Genomic DNA, 24,285 nt, shown 5'->3' on the forward strand with positions numbered 1-24,285 from the left:
TTTTTTCTTAATGCACACTCCTTCTTCTACTATGCTAGGCCATGTTCCCCATCGCCAAATCCATTGCCACCGCCAGATCACACCCTCACACACCTCTAGGCACTATACACAAAACCCATTTTGATCCCTGATCACGCACAACACAGTGGCACCAGTTTTCACTGAATCATATTTTAAATCACTTATTTTAATTTAACACAACTATTATAGCATAACAACAACTCTTGTTTTTGTTTAGTTGAGTTACCCAAACAAGTACTTCAACTTTAATTATTAAGTTGTATTTCACAATAATAAATTATTAAACTTTTTCACTTATTATTCAATCAATTAAAATGAACTAAAAACATATTATCAATAAGACAATTTGAAAACATCATTACTCTTCCACTTGTTCCACCGCAACTTCATTCTTGGATTTAGTTTTTTCATAATACTTCCACAAAATTTTAATCGCATTTCAAAAATTTACAAATTTTGAAATATCATTTTCTTCATTTTAATTACAACTGAGTTTTGTGAGAAAAAATTATAGAAGATGTAGGAAGCAATTTCCTGAATTTCGTTTCATGATTCACGACATACAATATAGATTTACTTTTCCACATATATTATACATTATAGATTTTATTGTTTGTAATTTCATGATTCATGATAGACAATTCACATTTAGAAATAAGAAGATCGAAAATATTCATCTCGATATGTGTCCGATCGATATCTAATAAGTCACAGGCTTTACGTGCACTGCACATAAAGATAAAACTTTTAAACTTACAACATGTTTAGTACAGTTTATATTTAGAGAATTATAGCTTATTTTCTAAAACATTTCTTACATTTTTTAGAAAAAGCAACTAATTATTACTCTAAAACTTACTACATCAGTTAAATTTTTTACATCATCAGTTTGAGGGAATACCCCATAATCATTGCTTCCTCTTGTAATTCACTGTGTTGAGGCTGAAGCTGGCTTTGCTGCTAACTGATAGGTTCAAGTGTATCATATCCATTGCTGATAGCATGTGGCCTTTTCTTTTTCCATATCCCTTGCTTCAATAACCTAGGTAGGATCCAAACCATCATTTAAGTTTCCCTATAATAAACTTGAAGCTTCAAAAAATTAAACCTACTGAGATATATTTTCATTAATTTTGTTAATATTTTTTGTATGAAAATAACATGAAAAGAAAATGTGATGCATATTCTAACTCTACATGAGAGTTAAAAATTGTGAAGCACCAATCCGTGGCATTGTATATTAACACTTTAGAGTATGAATGACAGATAGAAAATGCTTGGTTGATGATTTTACCTTTCGTAGTTCTACATTATTTTCATGGATAAGGTTTATCTTCTTATGAAGTTCTTCATTTTGTTGATGAATGACCATTCCCTGCAAAACATAATGGTGTCAATGGAGATCGGTCTGAAAATTTCAAATTTGTAGAAACACCTATTAAAAGAACGAAACTTAATGCTCGGAACCTTTTTTTGCAATTCTTTGATCTCATCTTTAAGCATTTGATCCTGCAGGTGAAATAAATGATTGTGTATGAGTCATGTATGCATATGACAATTGTATATATCATGTAACTTGGATTTTCCTTTGACAACCACAGTGTTATGGAAAAAGAAAAGGAGTTTGGTTTTACTAAAAGAAAATGAATGGACTTTGAACCATAATACCTTTTTTATTTGAATATTACTCAAACCAGTTTGGAGTTTATTTTCCAGTTCCTTTAGCTGATTCATATTCAAATCAGAAAGTTCTTCACCCATCAGTTGCCTGCATATTTATAGAAAATGAAGTATGAATTGTTTGGCAATTCGAGAGGCCAAACGGCAACATTGTGTGTGAGAAGTAAGTTGCTATCATTCAAAGATAGTTGTTGTAGCATTACAAGTGTGCAAACTCATATATAATCAAAGGGATTCTATTTCACAGAACAATAAGATGAAGTGTATTTAACTAAAATATGAACTTTCAATATATATTTGAATTATGTTGAATTAGAGTGATATACAAAGGATGATCATCACAAAGGTAAGCTAATCAATCATGAGATTACAAAATTGGAATCCTTGCTTGTGATTTTTATGTCTGCGTGTTTTTGTGTTGCATGCATTGAAGGGTAGAAATCCCGTGATATGATTCAGTACATTCATAAGAGATCCATTGTTTGAAAGCTGATATCAAATAGATATTTTTTTTCTTCTTGAAATACCTTGAAAATTACATAAAAGAACATATGAATTGATTATATTAAAGTTTCAAACATTTAGAGAAGACAATATAGATGTGTAGATACCTTAGCCAATGTTGGGATTGTAAGTAAATAGGATTTTACTTGATTATTTGGCCTCATTAGTTTAGATTTTTTTGAAATAGGTTTAACCTCCTAGATTTTAGATTAGGTTGATTTGTTCCTCGGAAGATGCTTGTTGATTTTTGCACGGATTTGATTGGGTCCCCGCATGTTTGTATTTTTGTTTTCCTTTTAGCATTTGCTTAGGTGTCACATGATTAATAACTTTAAAGTAGTAGCTTAAGTGAGATGTCATTCTTCCATAGTAATGTCTTATCTCTAGCTAATGTGATACTTTCAACATCTCCTTCATGTCGAGGTATATACATCTCAAACATGAAACTAAACATTAATGGGTGGTCCGATAGTAGGTGGAACAACATGCCTAACAAACAATAGATATATATATCTCGAGCATGAAACTAAACATTAATGGGTGGTCTGATAGCGGGTGAAATAGTATGTCTAACAAATAACAAACTTCCCGATAGCGGGTGACACAATAGACTGAACAAATAACAAATCTCGCTAGGATAGACTTTAACCAGGTTCTGATACCATATTAAGAAGTGAACTTTAAACTTAAATCAACCCCACAAAACCAACTTGTAAGATAAAATTTACACCCAATTATATATTTTGAAATCGTCTTTTCTATATGGGTGTTCCAATATATATTTGACATTCATACATAAATGGCTTCACAGTTTAAGAACATCAAGATATAAAATTAATTAATAGTTGTTAAACATTATAGATTATTCCTATTGGTTTTGTACCATTCTAGATCATATTAGTTTATTATCATGTTCAAAATCAATATATAAACTATAAATGATGATCTTTAATAAGAATAAAATGGATCTCTCTCCCGTAGAATATTCAAGAGTTATAATACAAAAAAGTTAAATTATATTAGTTGGTGTTGACTCATCATTTTATTGGTAATATTGTTTTTTACTTGAATATTAATTGTGATATTGTGCTTATGTTGGCTGATTAAAGATCTCGCGGGTTAGTACAAAAGTGTTTTAAAGTTGGTTTGAGTCTCAAGAAATTTTGTAATTGTGTGGTATTTCTATGAAAATGCTTGTATATATATATACAAGTTATTTAATGAAATCTGAAATTGAAAAACTAGACGTTATTTTCAAGAATGAGTACCTAATATTGTTGATATATATTTACTCCAGCTTTTCAAATTGAGTGTGATGTCCTCAAATAAAGTGAAAGTTGTTTTTTTTTTTCAATTAATGGGTGGTCCATGTACCTAGTAGAAATTATTGAAAGGCTTGTAGTGGCATTATAGGTATAAAAGTGGGGATTATATGTTTTTATTTATTAATTTAGACTATATATATGAAGGGGTTTGTGTATTGAATAAGGATTATAGTAACTCTTTATTTTATACCTTGTCTAATATATTTTCACGTCACTGGCTTACAAAAAGAAAACACAGCGTTGTATAATTTTGCTAGTTTATTATAATTATCTGTTAGTAGTTAATTACTCATAAAAAAGTAAGAATATTACTTTCTAGTTTCCATATTAATTAATGACAATTATTGAAGCATTGGTTTTAATATTTTACCTGTTGCTTTCTTGCAAATGTTGTAGTTGTTCCCTTAAGCTTGCTGCTTCTCTCTGCCAAAACTAGCAAAAAGCAGTAATAATATATCAAAAGTTTATTTTGTAAAAAAAGAAATAATAATGCATAATAACACTGTTTGGGTATGTTTATAGCACAGTGAGTGAGTTAAATGGAAATGTTGGCAATAGAGTTTGGAAAGAAGGGTAAAATGGTTTTGAATTTTGCAGGAAGACTAAAAGGGGAAACCAAGAGGAAAAAATGAAATTAATATACTTTGTAGGGCTTGGAGATATATAATAATGCAGGATGTGTGTTACCTTGACAGATGAAGTAGGATCCATTAGCCAACCAAGGTTCTCGTTGTGGCTGTTAAAGCGATCAATGATTGATTTCATGCTGTCATAAATGTACAAACCAATATATATTAACCAAATAATTTTACGTGCATCAAAGGACTTTTACACCATCAAAATCTCTAAAATATAGGACTCTGGCAAAATCCCACAATAGCTCCATACCAACAACACCAGCAGCATGAAAACGTGTAATATGATGTTAGCACCTTACCAATGCTGTCAAAAATGAATAACACCATATTATTGTTGGAAATCTAAGTGTAAGTTTAAGTTTTATATTGGGTAAAAATGAGAAAGTGGAATACCGTATAAAGATGAAAACTCATAAACCCAATCTTAAGATGTTGGATTGAGAGTGGTGTTAATGTCTTATGTGATTGAACTCAGATCTTATTGGTATTGTATCTCCAAGTAAAACCCCCTCTATAAACCTAACAATTACTACAACCAAGATTCTATACCAAGCTTCCAAAAGTTCTATAACCAATGCATAACAAACGCATGCGAGTGAGTGGTAGATCTATACCTCCATATCCTTTTTTTGCAAGTAAAAACTATTATTTATCGGTTGCAAAAGTGAATAGGAGCTCAGTTTATGGCATATAGTGATAAATGGAAGGAATCCAATTCTATTACAACCGAGATGTAGCTTAACTGAGAAGTCATAAAGAAGAAGTCAAACACATAGCTATAAACAGGAGAAGAAGGTGAATTTGTCGAACTTTTTATGTTGGTTATACAAAATCAAACTGACCAATTTATGAAGAAAATCTGGTGTGCCCTCCAAAAAACTAAACAAAATTCTATTAGAAAATAGGGACTTTTGCCATAATATTAATTATAAAGCTCTTGATTGTTTTACGAGATGCGAGATCTTTGAGAATTCGACAGAGTGGTGATACTTTAAAACCACAAACTCATTTAACATTTTAAAATAATAATATTTTAATTATATTTATATTATTTTTTAATTTAAAATTATAATATATATTATTATATTATTAAAAAAGTGTCAAATAAATGTATTTTTAAGGAGAATATTAAACAAATCTTTTCTAATTCAATAACATAATGCTTTTGTGATACACACAAAAGGCGAAGCCCGAAACTCCAATAACTAATATTTCATAAACATTAACCTCTTAATGCTATAAATTATGGGGGATAACAAATGGTTGAATATTTGGCTTGAATGTAAACAATATATACTACATAGAATAGTATAGAATTATTGCGCAATAGTTGTTAAGAATAAACAAATAGATTGGGAATCGAAACCTTTTAGATCCTTATATGTATGATAGATAAACAAAAATTTTAAACAAATGATTAAGAGATGCTGGGACAGGTATGACATAAATGGAAGCAGTCTGTTTATTCTCAAAGAGAAGTTAAAAAATTTGAAACAAGATCTGAAAGTTTCAAATAAAGAGGTTTTTGGGACTTAAACATTAATTGAAAAGTAATCATATCTGATATAAGTGATTTAGATAAAAAGGATGAGAAGGGAGACCTTGATGAACAAAGTAAGATAAAGAGAAAATATTCGTTTGTAGAATTACAAACAATAAACCTTAGACAGGAAGCAATCTTGAAACAAAAATCTAGATATAACTGGCTAGGTTCAGGGAATATAAACACAATTTTCCATACGATAACTAGATGGAGGTCTATGCAGAATATGATTAAGGGACTCAAAGTTCATAATGAGTGGTGTGAGGATCCAGAAATAGTTAAGAAAGGGGTCAAAGAGTGTTTTCAAAAACGATTATCAGAAAATGTTGGCAAGATAATAATGTGGCATTTCCAACCATTACTGAACATGATAATATGGTGCTCACAAGAAACTTTTCCGAAGAGGAAATTTAGGTGGTAGTGTTGGATTGCGAAAGTAGCATATGACGTGGACCTGAACGGTTTCAATTTTAGTTTTACAAAATTTTCCTGGAGAATCATTACATTAAAGATGATGTGGTTAAAGCACTAAAAGATTTTCATACATGGAGGAAATGGCTAAGGGGAAGCAATGCATCTTTCATTACCCTTATACCTAAAGTAGAAAAATCCTCAAGAATTAAGTAAATATAGGCCTATATCGTTAGTAGGTACAATATACAATATAATATCTAAAATTCTATCCAACAGATTGAAGAAAGTGCTACATAAGGTTATTGATAAAAAAAACAACTCACATTTACTAAGGGTATAAAATTATTGGACATTGTGGTAGTTGCTAATGAAGCAGTGGATGAGACTAAAAAGAAAGGAAAACTGGGGATTTCTTTATTACATGATGGAAAGATTAGGTTTTTTTGTCCAAAATTGATTCAATGGATAAAGACATCTTTAGAATCTAACAATTTTGGTTTTAGTTAATGGTAGCCCAACAAAGGAATTTAAACCGGCTAAAGGACTAAGACAAGGTCATCCATTAGCTTTATTCTTATTTTTTATTGTGGCAGAAGGTTTAGTGGGGTTGGTTAGACAAGCAACAGGTAAAAACTTTTTGCAAGGATAAAGGTAGGAAATAATGAAATAGATGTCAACATGCTACAGCTTGTTGATGATATAATGATTATCTATCAGGTAGAAACTCAAAATATTTTGACTATTATGATCATTCTTTGATTTTTCAAACTTGTATCGGGGCTAAAGGTCAACTTCTGTAAAACTATGTTGAGGGTAATATGTGTAGACCATCCCACAATAAAAAGATTCTCGATAATGTTGAACTATAGTAAAAAGATCATTCCATTTACATACTTAGGTTTGCTTGTAGGGGGAATCATAGGAACAACCAATTTTGAAAGGGTATGATGCAAAAGATAAGAAACAAATTAGGCAAGTGGAGAGGAAAAAAATCATCCTTTGCCGGTAGAGTAACTCTTATCAAATAAGAAATTACAACACCATCATTATTGCATCTATTCGTGTTTAAGATGCCAACAAACATAAGGAATGAAATAAAAAGAGTGCAACGAGAATTCATATGGTGTTGGGGACATAGCTGTAGGAATATTGCATGAATAAAATGGGATAACATATGCAAACCTAAAGAATAGGGTGGCTTAGGAGTTATTGATATATAAATGTTCAATATAGCCTTATTAGAAAAATAGACATGAAGATTGGAAAAACAAAAATATGGTATCTGGAAAGATATTTTAGAATCAAATGAGTCTTGGAGAAACCTAAATAAAAATATTAAAAATAAATGCGAATCCTGGTGGTGGAGAGATTTGAGAAAAGTATATGGAAAGGGTAAAAAAGAAATCTGGTTTGATAATATCTCTTGGAGAAAGGGAAGAGGAAATATTTTTTTTTTCTGGAAAGATAATTACCTAGGTAGGGGTATTGCTAGAAAAGTTTTCAAGAATGTATGCCAATTCTCTTAATAAAGAGGCTACCTTAGGGGATATTAGTTTGTGGAATGGTGGCTCTTAGGAATGGAAACTACAATGGCGAAGGCAATGGTTTGAATGAGAGAAATCTCAGGTAAATAAATTGCTACGAGTTGGGCGAATGTACTTTAGATAAGAACAACGAAGATGAATGGGTTTAGAAGGACAATGACACTAATGAGTACACAATGAAATCGACATAAAACATTATTAGAAACAAAAATATGGATGAAGATGCAGACTTATATGGTCAACTGTGGAAAATTAAAGCCTTACTAACTACATTACACTTTGCAATGAAAATAATGATAAACAAAGTCGCAATATGTGATAATCTAATCAAAAGAGGGGTGAATGTGATAAGGAATGCATGTGTTACGTGCGAGAGTGGTGAAGAAAGTGTACAAAACTTATTTTTTAGTTGTGGAGTTGCAAGGGACATTTGGAAAATGTGTGATAAATGAGCTGGCATTGTTATAGTACATTTCATCAATTTAGTTTCACAAGGTTAGGTAGAAAGGGTAATACAATATAGAAATGTATGTGGGTTGCAATAGAATGGACTATTTGGATACATAGGAATAACATCATCTTTAGAAGTAAGGTGAAAGATGTTGAATAGATCTTTAATCTAGCTCAAGTTAAGGCATGGACTTGGATTACTAATAAAGTTCCTAATGCATGTTTCTCTTCCTCGGACTAGTGTTTATGCCCGATTATACACATAAAAAGTTGTAGGTCTTTAATTAGTCATGTGGGTATAGGGATACACAGGTCTGAAAGCATTGTAGTGGCTTAGTCTAGTTGGAACACATGCAATTGGAAGGGAAACTAAATAATCATATACACATACAACAAGCCTTGATGTATGTCCATTTTGTCATTTATTTCGGATTTTATATTGGTCATTACTTGAAATGGAGCCATACAACCAACATAGGCGTGTAGTTCCTACAAATTAATAAAGGAGCAATGGTCTCAATTTTACTTGGAATACATCTGAATTATAAAAGTCAAATTAGATGGGTATATTTATATGATAGTAATGCTCTTTGGTCGGGATTTTAATTGTATGAAGGTTGTTAAAAATTGGAATATGTCGTTGTATAATAGGTAAGAGTGACATATTTGTGGCATATATTTTGTTGGCGTTTAATTGAGTTCATGTGTATAAAACTTGGATGAAGAGTAGGGTAGGATGGAAAGTAGCAATCCCAATACAAAATCTTGCAATGTTTTCACCAGTCCAGGGAGTTAAAAATACTTTATCTATGTACTAATCATTCTCGGATGCATAGTCCATATCTCTTTTATGGTGTTGTAGAAGCTACTTTTCTTACAATTCTAGCTTTGGAAACTTCTCATGACACCTTCAAAGGCATTTTGAATGGTGCCATAAGAAAAATACATAAAGTCCCACATCAAGAAAAATATAAAGAATCTCATATCATTTTCTACAATATGGAAAAGTGGATCACCCTTAAAAATCACATGGTCTACCTATCATAATCCTTGCCAAGTTTTTAGAACTTAGAAAACACGGAGTGTTTGAAGAACCTATGCTCAATGTTGTTTTTTGTTGGTTTTGGATGTGTGTATATCTCTTAGGTTGGTTCACCTAGTTTTCTACTTGTTATTGTACTTTTTTTTTTCTTTTTTTGTTTTGAGTATAATAAGGGCTGTGAATGTAAAATATCCTTCCCAGCAAATGACATGTGGAGTGTCTCTCATGTGATAAATGAAGTTTTATAGGGAACTAAAATATAATATGCACGTACATTTTATTAGAAATGATATCATACCTTCACATTCATATAGTACATGGATTAAACACAATTTGTTGTAACAATTTAGGAAAAACATAACTAATCTAAAAATAAATCACTTACAATAGTGATCTAGTTGATTAAGAAGACGGGTGTAAGAAACAAAGGAGAAAATGTATAATAAACAAAGGGAACAATTAGGCTTGAAGATTAAATTATAACTTAAAGGATATCTTTTTGATGTTATTATGGAAGAAACTCGAAAAATAAGTTTTCACATTGTCTCCATGAGAAGAAAACAACCATACTAAAAAAAGTTTTGTTCGTTCAAGTTAACAGTTAGATCTAAGGTTTGCAATCAATTTTGAATTTTTGAAAATATTTATACCAATACAAAATTTCATAAATATTCAAATGAACCCCTAGCAAAAGTTATTGAAAGGAGAAGTTAGGCATCTTTAGCCAAAATCAAAATTTGTGGGGAGGAGCACAAGAGCAGGAGAACAACTCTTTGTAGATTTTGAGATTTACAATGAATTCTTTTTTCTTGGCTTAAGGAAGTTTCACTCATTGACATCATTTTAGTATATATATATATATATATATATATATATATATATATATATATATGGATGTGGATTAAAGAGATGTTTATAGATGAAGGAGATCATTGTGGATGAAGATGACATGAACGTGAGTGAAATGAGATGAGTGTGCATAAAGAAAATGAGTGAAGGTAAAGAAGTCAATTGTGGATGAAATATATGAATGTGAACATATTTATATAAAGAGGGAGAGAGTATTGTAAGTAAGGAGAAATGTCATCTTTAAATTTAAATATCTAGATTAAAAATAACATATTATTCGTATTCGTTGTTATGAAGACACACATATTCATAGAATATAAATTCATGTCAACTTATATGATACTTAAATAAATATTAAAGATATATAATATTAGTGCACTAATACAAAAATGACATATGATATCGGTTATTAAGACATATTACATCGGTTTAGAAACCAATGTTATCAAAGGTGATGTAATAAGTAGAACACATATAACATTGATTGACCAACCGATATAATAAGTCAAACACACATATATTTTATTAAAAAAATCAAGGTGTTTCGAAACAAGCTAGGGTTCAACATGAGTTAGCGGTGGCGATTAGGCTTTAACAGTAAATAGTGGCGACGACTAAGGTTCAACGTGAAGTAGCGGCTAATAAGTGTTGCCAAAAAAAAAGATGATGAAGATCAATCTTCAAAAGTAAATTTTGATGATGATAAAAGCAAGTCCAAGAACTTAAAGTGATGACAAAAGATATTGGAAGACTTGAATTTTATTTATGTATGTGATTAAGATTTTGTAATAAGTCATATATTAGTGAATAAATTGTGTGTAAGACTTAGCTTAGAGAGTCACAAAGTTGTATGCACAAAAATCACTCAGGAAAGATTTACTTTTCATAAAAGCTTTGAGATAATCGATTAACACTAATAATAATCAATTATCCAAATGAAATCGAGATTTTTATAAAAGACTATGTGATAATCAATTATTCACTACTGGTAATCGATTATAATAACGAGAAAATCTTTTTAGAAAAGCTTATATGATAACTGATTATCACTTGAAATAATTGATCATTAACACGACAATTGTGACTTGACTCTTCAAGTTTTTGACCTAATTTTCAAATGAGAAAGTCTATATATGTCTGGTGAAACCTATTTCGAAAATAAACGTTTCATTCAGAGGTTTAGAGTTGTGACTGCTAGAGAAACTCATGTTTGTCAAAAGGGTCTTTGAAAAACCTCTTAGTGGGTATAGTGATAACTTTCACCAAGTGGGTTCTTGAGTGATTGAGTGTTGCTATCCTTTGTGTGAATCAAAGGAGGTAGTCATTCCTTGAGTGATCCAAGAAAGGTGTCTTTCATTTCTTGTGTCTTTAAAAGAGGTATTCTCTAAACCTTAAACTCTTTCTTCTATGATTATAAGTTTGATTTATTTTAGTGTTTGAGTTAATCCCTCTTTAGAGAGATTAACAACTACACGTAGTTTTTTTGATTTGAACCAGTATATAATAATTGTGTATGAATTTTCTATTTTTTACTCTCTTTATTTTACTGAAGTTATTAAAATAAGAGTAAAAAAATTAATTGAATGAAAAACTTTTAAGGGAAAATTTGAAGCACAATTTGTATTAAGAAAATAATTCACCTCTCTCTTGGATTTTGTCCAAAGACAAATATTTCACTGTGCGATTCTAACACTACAACTTAGTGTGAAGAACCTGCAACGGTGAAACAAGTGTGATGAGGGAGGATAAATCTAAAACCAATGCCGGCGGATGGAGACTTCTTAACAGCGGCATAAGATGGTGTTTCTTGCATGCTACAACGACGATACCGATGGTGAGAGAGAAACTCTTATAGGGAGATAATGGAGACCCAAAACCCACAATTGTGCAAAATTTCGAATGGAGAGAGGAAAATGGTGAAGGGTTGTGCCTCCTTCGCACTACAGCAACGACACCTCCTTTGCATGGTAGCGATGATACCTCTTTTGCATAACGACGACAATACCTCCTTCGCACCGTCGTTGCGGTGCGGTATATAGGCTTTTCTTAGCGTTGAAAGGCTACGCCATTGAAACTAGCAGGAAGAGAGGAAAGCAACAAAGTTTCTCAATGATAGTAACGACTTCATTCTTGTAGAATGCAACAACTACGACGAGTGAGAGCTAGGGTGAGAATGGAAAGCCAAAACGCAGGACTTAGCGAATGTTCTTATGAAGAGAGGAAAATGCAACAATGAAGGTTCTGGAAAAGAGAATAGAAAGGAAATGGAGAGAACCGTGAGAACGGAGAGGAGAACACGAGGACATGAAAGAGCACGAAAAGCTCTGGAAACAAAAGGGAAGACAGTGTGAATGCATTAAAAGGTACACTACATCGATTCTACTAAACAACCGATATAGTTTCACATTTTTCTATAAAAGAAATAAAACATTGATATGTTTTTTTAGGAACTATTATATCGATTGGACCTAACAACCGATGTAATATGATTTTCAATATTTACGAAATTGCCACCATTTTATCACGTCGTTTCTTCAGGAACCGATGCAATATCCTGTTGTGATATTTTTGTTCTGCATTAGTGATGTCGCTTTGATCGAACATATATAACATAGGTAAATAGTTGAATTTCTGGTCTGATTTTTACATAGGTACTCAGGAACTACAAGATCAAAATTGAGAACTACGTGGAAAGAATTACATAAACATAACAAAACGAAGACAACATAATCTCAAACTAAAAACTCCATATGAGAAAACAGATTTCATATAGTATTGGCAAGGAAAACACATCAGACCTTACCAACATGCCATCAAAGATGCAAAACATATATACAAGGTAGGGGTACCAAGGTTTGTAAAAAGAAAGGAAAACATTCAACAAATAATCAGATTTTTTAAGGGGTTGTAGTAGGTTTGTTTATTTATTATTCCTTATTTGTCAATCATATGAGATTTTTGGATATATGGCAAACAAACATCATGATGTCGGGTTTTTGATAAAAAAAAATATTGAATATATGATGTAAATGAGAAATAACTTAGGTATATACTATGTAAATGAATCAGAGCACCTTAAGGTTCTAGTATAAGTATACAATTTTTAGTTGATAAAAAAATTTACACTAACTTAAATAAATAATAAAAAATAAAATTAGTGTCAACTTAATTGATATTAATTCAAATAAATATAAATACTAAAATTAAATATGATTAGTATAAACTAGATCAATGCTAATCTTATTTATTATTTTAGTTATCAATACTAGTTTAACACTTATATAAATATTTTTATTTATTAAAAAATGATAAACCAACTGTATCAACACCTAAATCATTTAAATATAATTTTATTTTTTAAAATTTTCGTAAAATTAATTTTTTCCATCACATTAAAGTTAGTTAAGTGGACTCTACTAATGTCGCAATTTGATTATCATTAATATTTGGAAGCAAATTTGTTGTTTTCTTATATTGAATAAAATGTTGTTAATAAATATAACTATTAATTGCATGAAAAATAAAAAATGAAAAATGAACAAGTTTATTGCATGCATTCTTAGTTTAGGTGATATAAATTTGGTAAGAAAAATATGTAAATGTTGATAATCTTGAATGTGATCAACCAAAGGTGTAAGAAGGATATAAGTTTTCATTATTGAAGAAAAGTCTCACGGAAAAGTGTTGGCAATTGAGAATTTTCATCTTCATATTGAAGTATTTTAATGTCTAAAATGAAGCCTGTTTTAGGTAATGAATTCATGATGTCTAGTTTTAGCTGACTTATAATTTGTTGTTTTTTCTGTAAAATTAGAAATTTCATAGTTTTTCTATTTTATTTTGTTATAAAACTATAAAATATGCAAATTTTGAATGTAAAATTATAATATCAAAATATCAATTTTCTTCCTTTCATTGTTTATAATAGTATAATTTGAGGTGCTCTATGTACCCAAATCTAATATAATTTTTCATGCAGATATAAAAATAACTAAAACGTTAGAATCTTTATAAATGTCACTATCTTACTCTACCATACTCATTATCAAAGTAACAATCATTGCAGAAATAATCCTTTTTTGTGTGTATGTTTATAATTTGAAGCAATTTATTGAATCACAACTAATAATGAATTTGTCGGAAGACCTTAAATATATTTTTAATTTAAAAAATTGACAATTTTTTATTCTTAATTACAAAGTTTTATTTACTTTTAATTTTTATATTAATGAAAAATAATATTGTTTCAGTCTCTTATCAAATAATAAGTACATAATTTTATATGCCTTTAGTTTTGACAAGACAATCAAAACACACTTTTTTTTTTTAATGTCATGACAAAAAGTAACTAAACTTTACTCTAGATATGACATGACAATCATTTTACATAAAAATCATATATAGATATGACAATAGTCTTAAATTACATATTTATTTACTATAGATCTCTTATCCTAACATTTGATACTGTATTTGCACATTTTTGTTAATTCTTTTTTAGTCTGCTATATATGACATATCTTTCACCTTACAAATCTGTGAAGTTTCTAAAATTTTCAATGAAAATCATATCAGTTTTCACAAGTCTATCCTAATTTAACAAGGTTTATAGAGTGCTATAACTCTTTAGTAGATGTTTATAGCCATTTAATTTCGTATTCGACTATCAACAAAATATATTATATTTACCATACACAATCATAATTACTCTATAACATATTTGTTCATAAACTGTTTTTTTGTCATATATTGTTTTAATGTATATTTGATAGAGTAATTATTATATTTGATAGAATAGTCCTATATTTTGAAATAAACAATTTTGTAGAGAAAAATTTCAAATGCTTATAACATTAAAAGGATATGAAACATTAAAAGGATATGAAGACATAAAAATCGTACAATTAAAAAATAATTTACATAATTAAATTATGTAAATTTGTTGGACGAGACTACACAAACCGATTCAGTTTATATTTTTTATCTTTTTGATATCTTTTGTTATTTTTTGATATCTTTGTTATCTTTTGATATTTTTTGTTATTTTTTTTATTTCTTTGATATCTTCTAATAATTTTTTTTATCTTTTGTAATCTTTTCAGTTTTTATTTTCTTAAGTTGGTTGTCGGACCTTTACTATTAGGCATATCTCTAGAGTCTTAGAAAAGTCTATTTATTCGCATTTTCAGAATATTTGTACTCACTTCAGTCATTAATGAAATTGTTTCTTTAAGAGAGGATTCTCTTGATTCTTGGATTAGAATGTCATATTCTTATCAGAGACTAACATTTTTGTGACAAATCCTCCTTGACGTATCAATCTTGATTGTGGCGTCTTGACTTATCAATCTTTTGATTATGGCGTCTACCCTTGATTTTTATCTAAGAGGGACCAATTTTCCTTTACTTATCAATCTGTTAGATTTTGACGCATTTCATATCAATCTTATTTTGTGTTCTTTATTCTAATTATATTGATTATTTTTACAGAAGAAATGTAAAGTAAAAAAATATCATCATCTTTCTTGTTAGGATCATATCATAATGTGTATTAAAATACTACATAATTGAAGTTGTGTTATCCTTTCACGGTTTCTGTTTATATCACGTACATTGAAGTCATGCCACTTAAGCACGACTTCAATTAAGATTTTAAAAAAAATTACAATGCACTAACACTACTACAGAATGCGCCTTCCAAGATGGTTGAAACAACTTTCCAACCATGGGTTTTGAACTGTGTAGATGTCATCGTCGTTAAAAGTCCGACAAAAACGACGATGGTTAAAATAACCTCCATAATAAGTTTCAAATGAAGATGGTTGTTGTTGAACTGTTGTTAAAAGTCATCCAAAGAATAGAAAAAAGAATATGTATTGCATATCATGACGAGATTAACAAAGGCAAACCTACTAGAGTAGAGCATAAAAGCATCTCCATCTGAGTGTTAACAAAGGCACATAAGTTTTTCATGGGTTCACCATTTGCTTGCATGTGAAACCATAAAGATAAATTAGAAACAAGTAAAAAAATCCTTCGATAAATATGAAGTACCAATGATAGGTGAAGAGAAGACTCGTGATGAGGGATTTTGAGGCGTGGTGCAGAGAGCTTTGCGGAGGAGCCTCACAATGTGGGTTTTATAGCACGCTGCGATGGAGAGTTGCATTGTGATTTGAAACCAACAGCGCTTTGCAACTAGCAGAGGTTCACGACTAGCGAAGGCTCGCAAAGGTTCACCATTGGCGATAGCACTGACTATGAAAATGTAGGAGGAAGATAAAATGAAACTATAGAGGGAAGAGAAAATGAAACTATAGAGGGAAGAGAAATGAAGGTGTATGGGGAAGAGAAAACACTCAAATTATAGTCGCATAGGAGAAAGAAGCGCACCTCTTTTTTATGAAAGTACTACATATTCGACAATAGTTCTCTATGAAACCATCGTCGCTTCTCCATCCCTAGAAAATTTTAATGACGATTCTTTATATAACTGTCATGATTTCTCACTTGTCCCACTTTTAACGATGATTATCTGTATAATCGTCATCATTTCCACTTTTAACAACGATTGTTTAGCCAACCATTGTTAAAAAGTTCAAAGAAAATGTAATTTTGTCCCCACACGTTTCTTTACTATGATGATTTGTTAAATGTCATCAAAAGGATGTCGTGACAAAAATATTTTTGCACTAGTGTAAAGTCTTGTCATGCAAGCACGACTTCACTTTAGTGAGTCAAAAATCGTGTCAAGTAACACAACTTGTTCACAATGAATTCATGTCATCTTGACACGACTTTCTTATTTTTCGTAATTTTCATAGTGAACCTAGTGTTTTATCATATTTTTGCCTAACGATTTATTTCATATCACATCTAAAGGCTCAAAATGTGTGTTGAAAATCCTTATTTTTAAACTACAAGAAATAAAAGAATAAACATATAGTCTTCAAGTCAACTTATAGGAATAATGGACATGGAATATGGTTCAGGGTATCAACATTTAGATATGTATATATTTTTCTTTTGTAAGGAATAGTTTATAAGGGACTTAGAAAGTATCGTGTTAACGTATTCTTTTTTCAACTATTTAAAATAACAAGATTAAAAACTTTGGAAGAGCTATAAAAAAAGGTGGCAATATACATTTTCATTGACTAATAATGAATGGTAATCTCAAACAGAAAAAAAAAAAGGGTAAATAATGCCAGTAAGTCCATTAATGGTTTGTAATAATACCCCAAAATTTTAATTTTTTTATTGAATCCCGGGTCACATTTTATTAGGGTTTCGTCAAGGTTAAGTACAAGATCCTAATTGCAATGTTCCAAACAATCAAGACATTTGGCCATTAGTTTTGATTATTTAGTAAGAACTTATTTAAAAATATTTAGTTTTGTATTTAATCACACACCCTAACAAAAAATGTAATCACTAACACTGTCTAAGAATGATAATAAGTTTTAGGAATTATAAACTTCTGAACTATATATATGGATATTAAAATTTAACAAAAAGTTTAATTTGACAAAAAAGAAGGAAAATAACGAAAATATACACTTTTTTTTTCAAAGTATTATATAATTCATTAATTAATATTGTCGATATAAGCTACGTACATGAAATCTAAAAACAGTTCACCATATGAAAAGAATTTGCGAGATATACTCCTATTGTGATTATATAGAAAGGTTATTAGGTGAGAGAGTGAGATGCTTTAAATATTATTATTATTATTATTATTATTATTATTATTATTATTATTTATTATTATTATTATTATTATATTCGATGTTAGACTCATATATAATATACTATTCAATGTAACCAAAGTAAAAAAAAAAAATCCATATTAACCTCAAAATGAGTTAAAAAGGGGTTTCCATTTAGCATGAATTTATCTATTTTTAAAGACTTAAAAAGACTAATAACTTATGGGAAAGAGCATCATACATTAAATACCATAATATTAAACTTCACATTCAATTAAATATGTTTGAATCATAATGCACTTCATTATAAAGCTAAAGTGAAACGAAATGATATTAAGCTCAACATGAGTTAAAGGGACTGACACTATCAACTAAAAAACCATACAAGTTTCCAGGCACATTTGAATTGATTTCCTAAATAAACTCATGAACCTTATTAGCACTGTAAGGATCAATCTATAACATTATTTATTTTCTAAAAATGAAGAAATTTAATTTTTTAATAAGAAGACTGGAACATTGTAAATGACATAAACATGAATCTGGATTATTTATATTTTACTACTGCAACTTGAGGAGAACCAAAACCAAGATAGGGCTGACCCAGATACAGAAAAATGAAGGTTAAGTAATGATTGAGACAATCAACAATTAATACTGTGGACTGTTTAAGTGACCTGACAAAAGTACAGGTTTTAAGATTTCTCAGGATTATGCATTTTTCACCATGATCACTATACTGCATATATAAAATCTTGATTCCATTTCTTCACTATGCTATACATAGCTCTGATGTTCACAGATCAACAGTGTCAAATACGGGTAGAACTAGTTAACAAAATGTTAAAAGCAAAAAAATAACTTAAAAATATAATTTCCTATCAAGTAAATGATGAAGATCAATTTCCCTTAACTAAACTGTCAAAACTGAGTTCCTTGAAGACACAGACAACATATGTATATGTCTTAGTATCAACTTTAAATATAGAAGATAAGATATATCAAATATGAAACTAATAAAGAACATATAGAATAAGTACGCTATATAAACTTGTATTGATGATTGTGAAGTATATCTATTACTGCTAGATAATATTTCAGAGGAAAGTTCTGCATATACAAACAAACGGTTACCAATTCGACTTCATGTTTGATATATGTATATTTACTTTAGATTCCACTGTTTTTAGTATTTCTTGATCTACGTTACATTAAAAATATATATAGGTAAGTGTATGTATAATTTACTGGTAAATTAATTGAATGCTGAAAAAATGTCTCAAAACAAATGTAGACAAGAATTCATATCTTGTCGGAGAGATGAGATATATGAAGAATGCAGAAGATCGTTCTTGTTGGTTTGAAATTCAGGTAAACAGATGCATGAATTACTGCACAAAGTAACTCATTTAGCTAGAACAACATTTTTCTTTCTTGAAGATTTCACGGTTAAAAATATGACGAGAACTCACTAGGTTTGATGTGTTAATATTGATATATAAATATATAAAATTATAAACACTGCTTGAAGTGTACTATCATCAAAGAAAAGGTTTTCTTTTCTGCAACCCCATGTTCAAGTTCCGATAACAGATTCCCAGATATATCATATTATTACCAGATTTCATTCGTTTCAGATACTTCAGTTTCAGATGAATGAAATTGAAACCACAGAAACCAGATTAAACTGAACATGTATCTTTATATTCGATTAACCTTTCACCAAAAAATCATATATGTGTATCTGCAAGTTCTTCCCTTCCCCCTCTTCCCCACGAGAAAGAGAAAAAGGGATAAATAAAAAGAATATGAAGCATTGATTCAGAGATATAGATGTTAAAGAAAGCGAAAGAGAAAAGAAATTGAGATTAATTACCTGGTGTTTGAATACTCATAAAGTTTGCCCGTGCAGGAAAACACAATGACTCCAACTTCTGCATCACAGAGAATAGACAGTTCTCTAGTTTTCTTCACTAACCCATTTCTTCTCTTACAGAAAGTTACTTGCCGGTTCGTCAAATTTTCGATTTTTTGAATGGGAATTTTTCCTCTCCCCATCTACTAGGGTTCCCACCTCCACCAAAATTTCTTATCTTCTTTTGGCGTAGCAAGTTAACGATATATATCTCAGATATTGAATTCTGATGCCCAAAGTCGTCTTTCACTGAAACAAATTTGAGTAAAATTAATCAAGAAACATACATAAGGAAAACATGTGTAAATATATAAAAGGCATGATAAATGCAGAGCAGGCTCAAAAATAACAAAAGTAGAAACTTACTAGGAAATTATGCGTGTGAAAATAACGGTTGAGGAAGAATCGAAGAAGAAGAAGATGAAAAAAAAAAAGAAAGTGTTTTCTCTGTATTTTTTTTTTCTTTTTTAAGAAAAGACAGTGTTTTACTGCAAGCAGTCCTATCAACACTAGGATTTACCCTATTAGGGGTTAAATTTTGCTTTTCATTTTGAAAGAGTGTATATAAAAAATAAAATATTATAAATATATATATATATATATATATATATATATATATATATATATATATATATATATATATATATATATAGCATGGTAAATGATTATTACACTGTTAGGTAATGAAAAATTACTATCAAAGCCTCGATATTGAACTTTAAATTGTTAAGTAGGTGCATACAGCACAGAGATTTAAAACAATAAAAAAATAATATAAAACTGTTAATCATTACTTTTTTAAGTTACGTTAAATACATAAAGAAATTAATGTATTAAGAATTCTTACAGTGTATTTTTATATTTTGAACAAACAAAAAATATAAAGTTTTATGTTTCTGTAACAAAAAAAGAGCTTATAAGTTTCTGGTAAAAAACAAGAGAGTATCCTAGTTAATTTTGATAAAAAAATGCAAATAAAAGAGATTTTTAAAAAATATTTTTATTTATTGAAGTAATTTAATCATTTTTATAATTTTCAAATTTATTCTGATAAACTACTTGTAAATTTTATCAAAGTAATTTTTATCTCGTTGAGATATTTATTAGAAATATATTTTGATGAATTTTAAATTTTGTTTAATAAACTTCTTATGGAAATTATAGAAAAAAAAATATTATTTAACTTATTTACTATAAACTTAATTATAATATTTTCCTTTTAATATAAATATATTACACTACAAGAAAATTTATTATTCGTGACCAATTTTAATGACAAAAAGTAATTAGTCACTATATTAACTAATTTAGATATCAATTTATAAATTAAAAATTATTGATAACTAAAATAATCTCTAAATTGATCACGGTAGTGAATTGGTCACTAATATTAGCTATGAAGATCATAACTATAAAATAATTAGTTTTTAAATTTGTAACTAAATTGATCACTAGTGGAACAAATTTAGAAACTAATTTTTTAGTAACTAAAGTCTTGGTAGCTAATATTAGTAACCAAAGTCTTGGTAACTAATATTAGTAACCAATTTAAAGACCAATTCATCATAGTGACAAATTTATAGACCAATTTATAAACTATTTTAATTACTAATTTTTAGTTTAAAAATTGATATCTAATTTTTTTACTATATGACTAGTTATTTTTTATTCCTATAATTGATTACAAGATATTCTCTAGTAATGTTAAAAGAATGAAATTAACTAAGATTCATTTATTGTTAATCATTTTCACACCACCACGATACATACAATAACATATGAAGCATTTTTTAAAATAACTATTTTAAAAGTTGTATTTGATATGATTTGTGATTAACTTATAATCTAACACCAGTGTAGAGAAGGGTTTCAGCCGCAGTTATTTTGACTATTTGACTTCAATTTAACACCTAAGACATATCCTGCCAAAGTAAAGAAGGGTGTCGTTTATGCCTTGTTCAATACCGAGGCATAATCAAGCTTTACTACATTGGTTCTATAGGCACCGAGACGTAATAATCATTAAAAATTAAATCCGAAATGAACTTTTTATTCAGATTTGGTTCATTGGTTCACAACCAAGGTAGAAATTAAAGACCTATTGTCTGAATTATAGAACAACTGAGGCCTAATAAGCATTTAAAAAAAATCTGAATAATCTTTTACCTTGACTTTGGTTACAATCGAGACTCGTTTTTTTAAATGCAGAATCTATTTTATTGATATCTCACACAGTAAACTTACAAAATATATATATATATATATATATATATATATATATATATATATAATGAATTAAATTAAATATTTATTTAGAATTTAATTTTTATGTATTATTAAAACAATAAATAAATTTTTTATGTATTTATTATATATATATATATATATATATATGTATATATATATATATATATATAATAAAACAATAAATTTTACCATTTAAAACTATTTTCATATTCTTCCTTGCTAAGTAATTCTAAATTATGTTTATTCTTCGTCAATTTCTCCGCTCACCTACCAAAACATCATAAAAATTATTTTTCTAACAATAAAGGGGATTCCTTTTTTTGTGTTCACATTTTATAATACCCGTTTTACCCTTGGTTATTTTAAAAATTAATTATTTTATAAATAATTTACTTTTAATCATTTTTTTACAAATCTCTTTTGTCTTAAATCATCATTTAAATTTTCTTTTTACATATCTTTTTTTTTATAATTTTATATTTAACAACTATTTTAAAAATTATATATTTGTTATTGATCTTAAAAAATGTGAATACAAAAGCACGATAGTACCTGTGTTCGCTAATATTTTATTAAAATAAATAAAGAGAAGAATACAAGCTGAGAAATAACATTATGAATTCTCCCAATTTCAGAATAAATTCTGCTCTAAATATCTTAAATAGAAAATATCAATTTATTTTTTTATTAAAATTTATTTTCATTTCCAAAACCAAATAAGAAATAAATTATTTTTACTCTCTGTAATCGTTAAATAATTTGATAATTAGTAATAAATCTAAGAAGTAATTTTCGTACGTGCATTAAATATATGTATGTATGCAGTAATTTGTGCCGTGAATATGCTACATCGGTATCCGTACGGATGATATTTGACTGTACAATAGTGGATACTCCCAAACCGTGGGCGGTTACTTTTCGTTATTCTGGTTTTCGGTTTTTGGTTTTGGCGTGGGAGGGAATTGGGAATGCTGTTAATTTTTGGGTGTACCAAAAAATGCTACAATTGTTTTCATAATTTTGCGTTTCTATTTTTTCATTATATTCATTTTTGGGTGTACCAAAAAATTTTTGCGTTTCTATTTTCATTATTCACTAGTTGATGGGTTATATATATATATATATATATATATATATGATTATAGAAAGATTATGATTATCATATATGATATTTCTAACGATTCTAATACTACTGTTGAGTTATGTTTCATATGGGTTATTGTTATAGAGAGATTATGATTATATATATATATATATATATATATATATATGACATTGTTTTTATACATATAAGGCATTTGATATCACTTTTATTCCAAAATCTTAAGATAATGGTGTTATGGGTTTTTGTTATTATATAGTATTTAACTTTGTCTATTCTATCCAATGTGTGACTTTTGACTCACACTTGAATTATTCCCAACACTAATCAGGACTCTTAATAAACTTGATTTAGGTATTACTAGCAAAAATAATGATATTCATGTTTTTACTAAGGTTTTACCATGATTATGTCAATATGTTTGATATAATAGCTAATTTTGAAGGTAATTAAAAGATGAGAAGAAGTGAGGACTGAAAAATTTTCTCAAAGTCTAAAAGTACTATGGAGTTATAAATGATGATAATACTACAATATTTTTTTTTGGTATTTCGATGAATTTTTATTTATGAAAACAAATTTATTTGTATTGACAAATTTTAGAATTTAAATTACAAAGAAATATTTTTATCAGTAATAAATGTGTTGGTTATAAAGTAACAAAGCAAAACACAATAAAAGAAACAACGCAAGAAAGTGCTCTCTTATTTCATTGAATTGCTCAAGGGTATTACATAGTTATACATTGAAAAACAGAAAAATAAAAAAATTAAGCATATTATTTCTAATTAACTTCCTTCCACTAACAAGAGACTTCTTTAAGAAACTAAAAGAATTCCATAGAACTAGAGATATTATTTTGCTACAAAACTACTAAATTATTGACTAAATGCTAAAAATTCCCCCCTTAGACTAAATGCTAAAAGCATTTAGTTTATGTTAATCTCAACACAAACTCCTATCAAAGCTCGAAACTTCTGAAAAATATCCAATTTGGGAGGTTTTGTCATTACATCTACTAGCTGTTGGATGGTGTTGTAATCAACCAGTTCCACTGCACCAGTTTAAGAATAGTTTATGCCATATTGTTGAGCAATACCCTTGACCACAAGACACACCTTATACTTATCCACTTCTTGCTTTTCATTCAATTTGGTCTTATACATCCATTTTACTCCAACCTTTTTTGCTCCATCAAGCAATTCAATCAACTTCCAAGTCCCATTCTTTTCTATTGCTTCCATTTTGACATCCATTGTTGTTCACCAATTCTCACGTTTTACTGCATCTTCATAACAA

The 24,285-nt window shown here is 28.9% G+C and overlaps 1 protein-coding gene across 2 annotated transcripts; it reads right to left on the minus strand.

The window, feature by feature from the left end:
• Positions 1-664: 664 nt before the first annotated feature.
• Positions 665-19,918, minus strand: LOC114179469 (MADS-box transcription factor 23-like). 2 transcript variants are annotated; one of them, XM_028065819.2, is made up of 7 exons: positions 19,599-19,918; positions 4,218-4,296; positions 3,901-3,953; positions 1,690-1,789; positions 1,489-1,530; positions 1,316-1,396; positions 665-1,063 (listed from the first exon to the last, which is right to left on the minus strand). In XM_028065819.2, the coding sequence occupies exons 1-7, from the start codon at positions 19,778-19,780 to the stop codon at positions 1,004-1,006; spliced, it is 597 nt and encodes a 198-aa protein (XP_027921620.1). In that variant the 5' UTR covers positions 19,781-19,918; the 3' UTR covers positions 665-1,003. The 2 variants fall into 2 exon arrangements, with proteins under 2 accessions (XP_027921620.1, XP_027921619.1); XM_028065818.2 differs by having other exon boundaries at positions 668-1,063; positions 3,901-3,962; positions 19,599-19,916.
• Positions 19,919-24,285: the final 4,367 nt, after the last annotated feature.

This window comes from Vigna unguiculata, chromosome 3 (assembly GCF_037176805.1).
Source record: "Vigna unguiculata cultivar grain cowpea cultivar isolate G323 ecotype 2 chromosome 3, ASM3717680v1, whole genome shotgun sequence".
NCBI lineage: Eukaryota > Viridiplantae > Streptophyta > Magnoliopsida > Fabales > Fabaceae > Vigna > Vigna unguiculata.

Coding starts and splice junctions, on each gene's coding strand:
- LOC114179469 (XM_028065818.2), bottom strand. CDS start 19,780: ATGGGGAGAGGAAAAATTCCCATTCAAAAAATCGAAAATTTGACGAAC. Junction 1,397..1,488: donor TCAAAGAATTGCAAAAAAAG/GTTCCGAGCATT, acceptor TATGTTTTGCAG/GGAATGGTCATTCATCAACA. Junction 1,064..1,315: donor ATAATGTAGAACTACGAAAG/GTAAAATCATCA, acceptor GATCCTACCTAG/GTTATTGAAGCAAGGGATAT.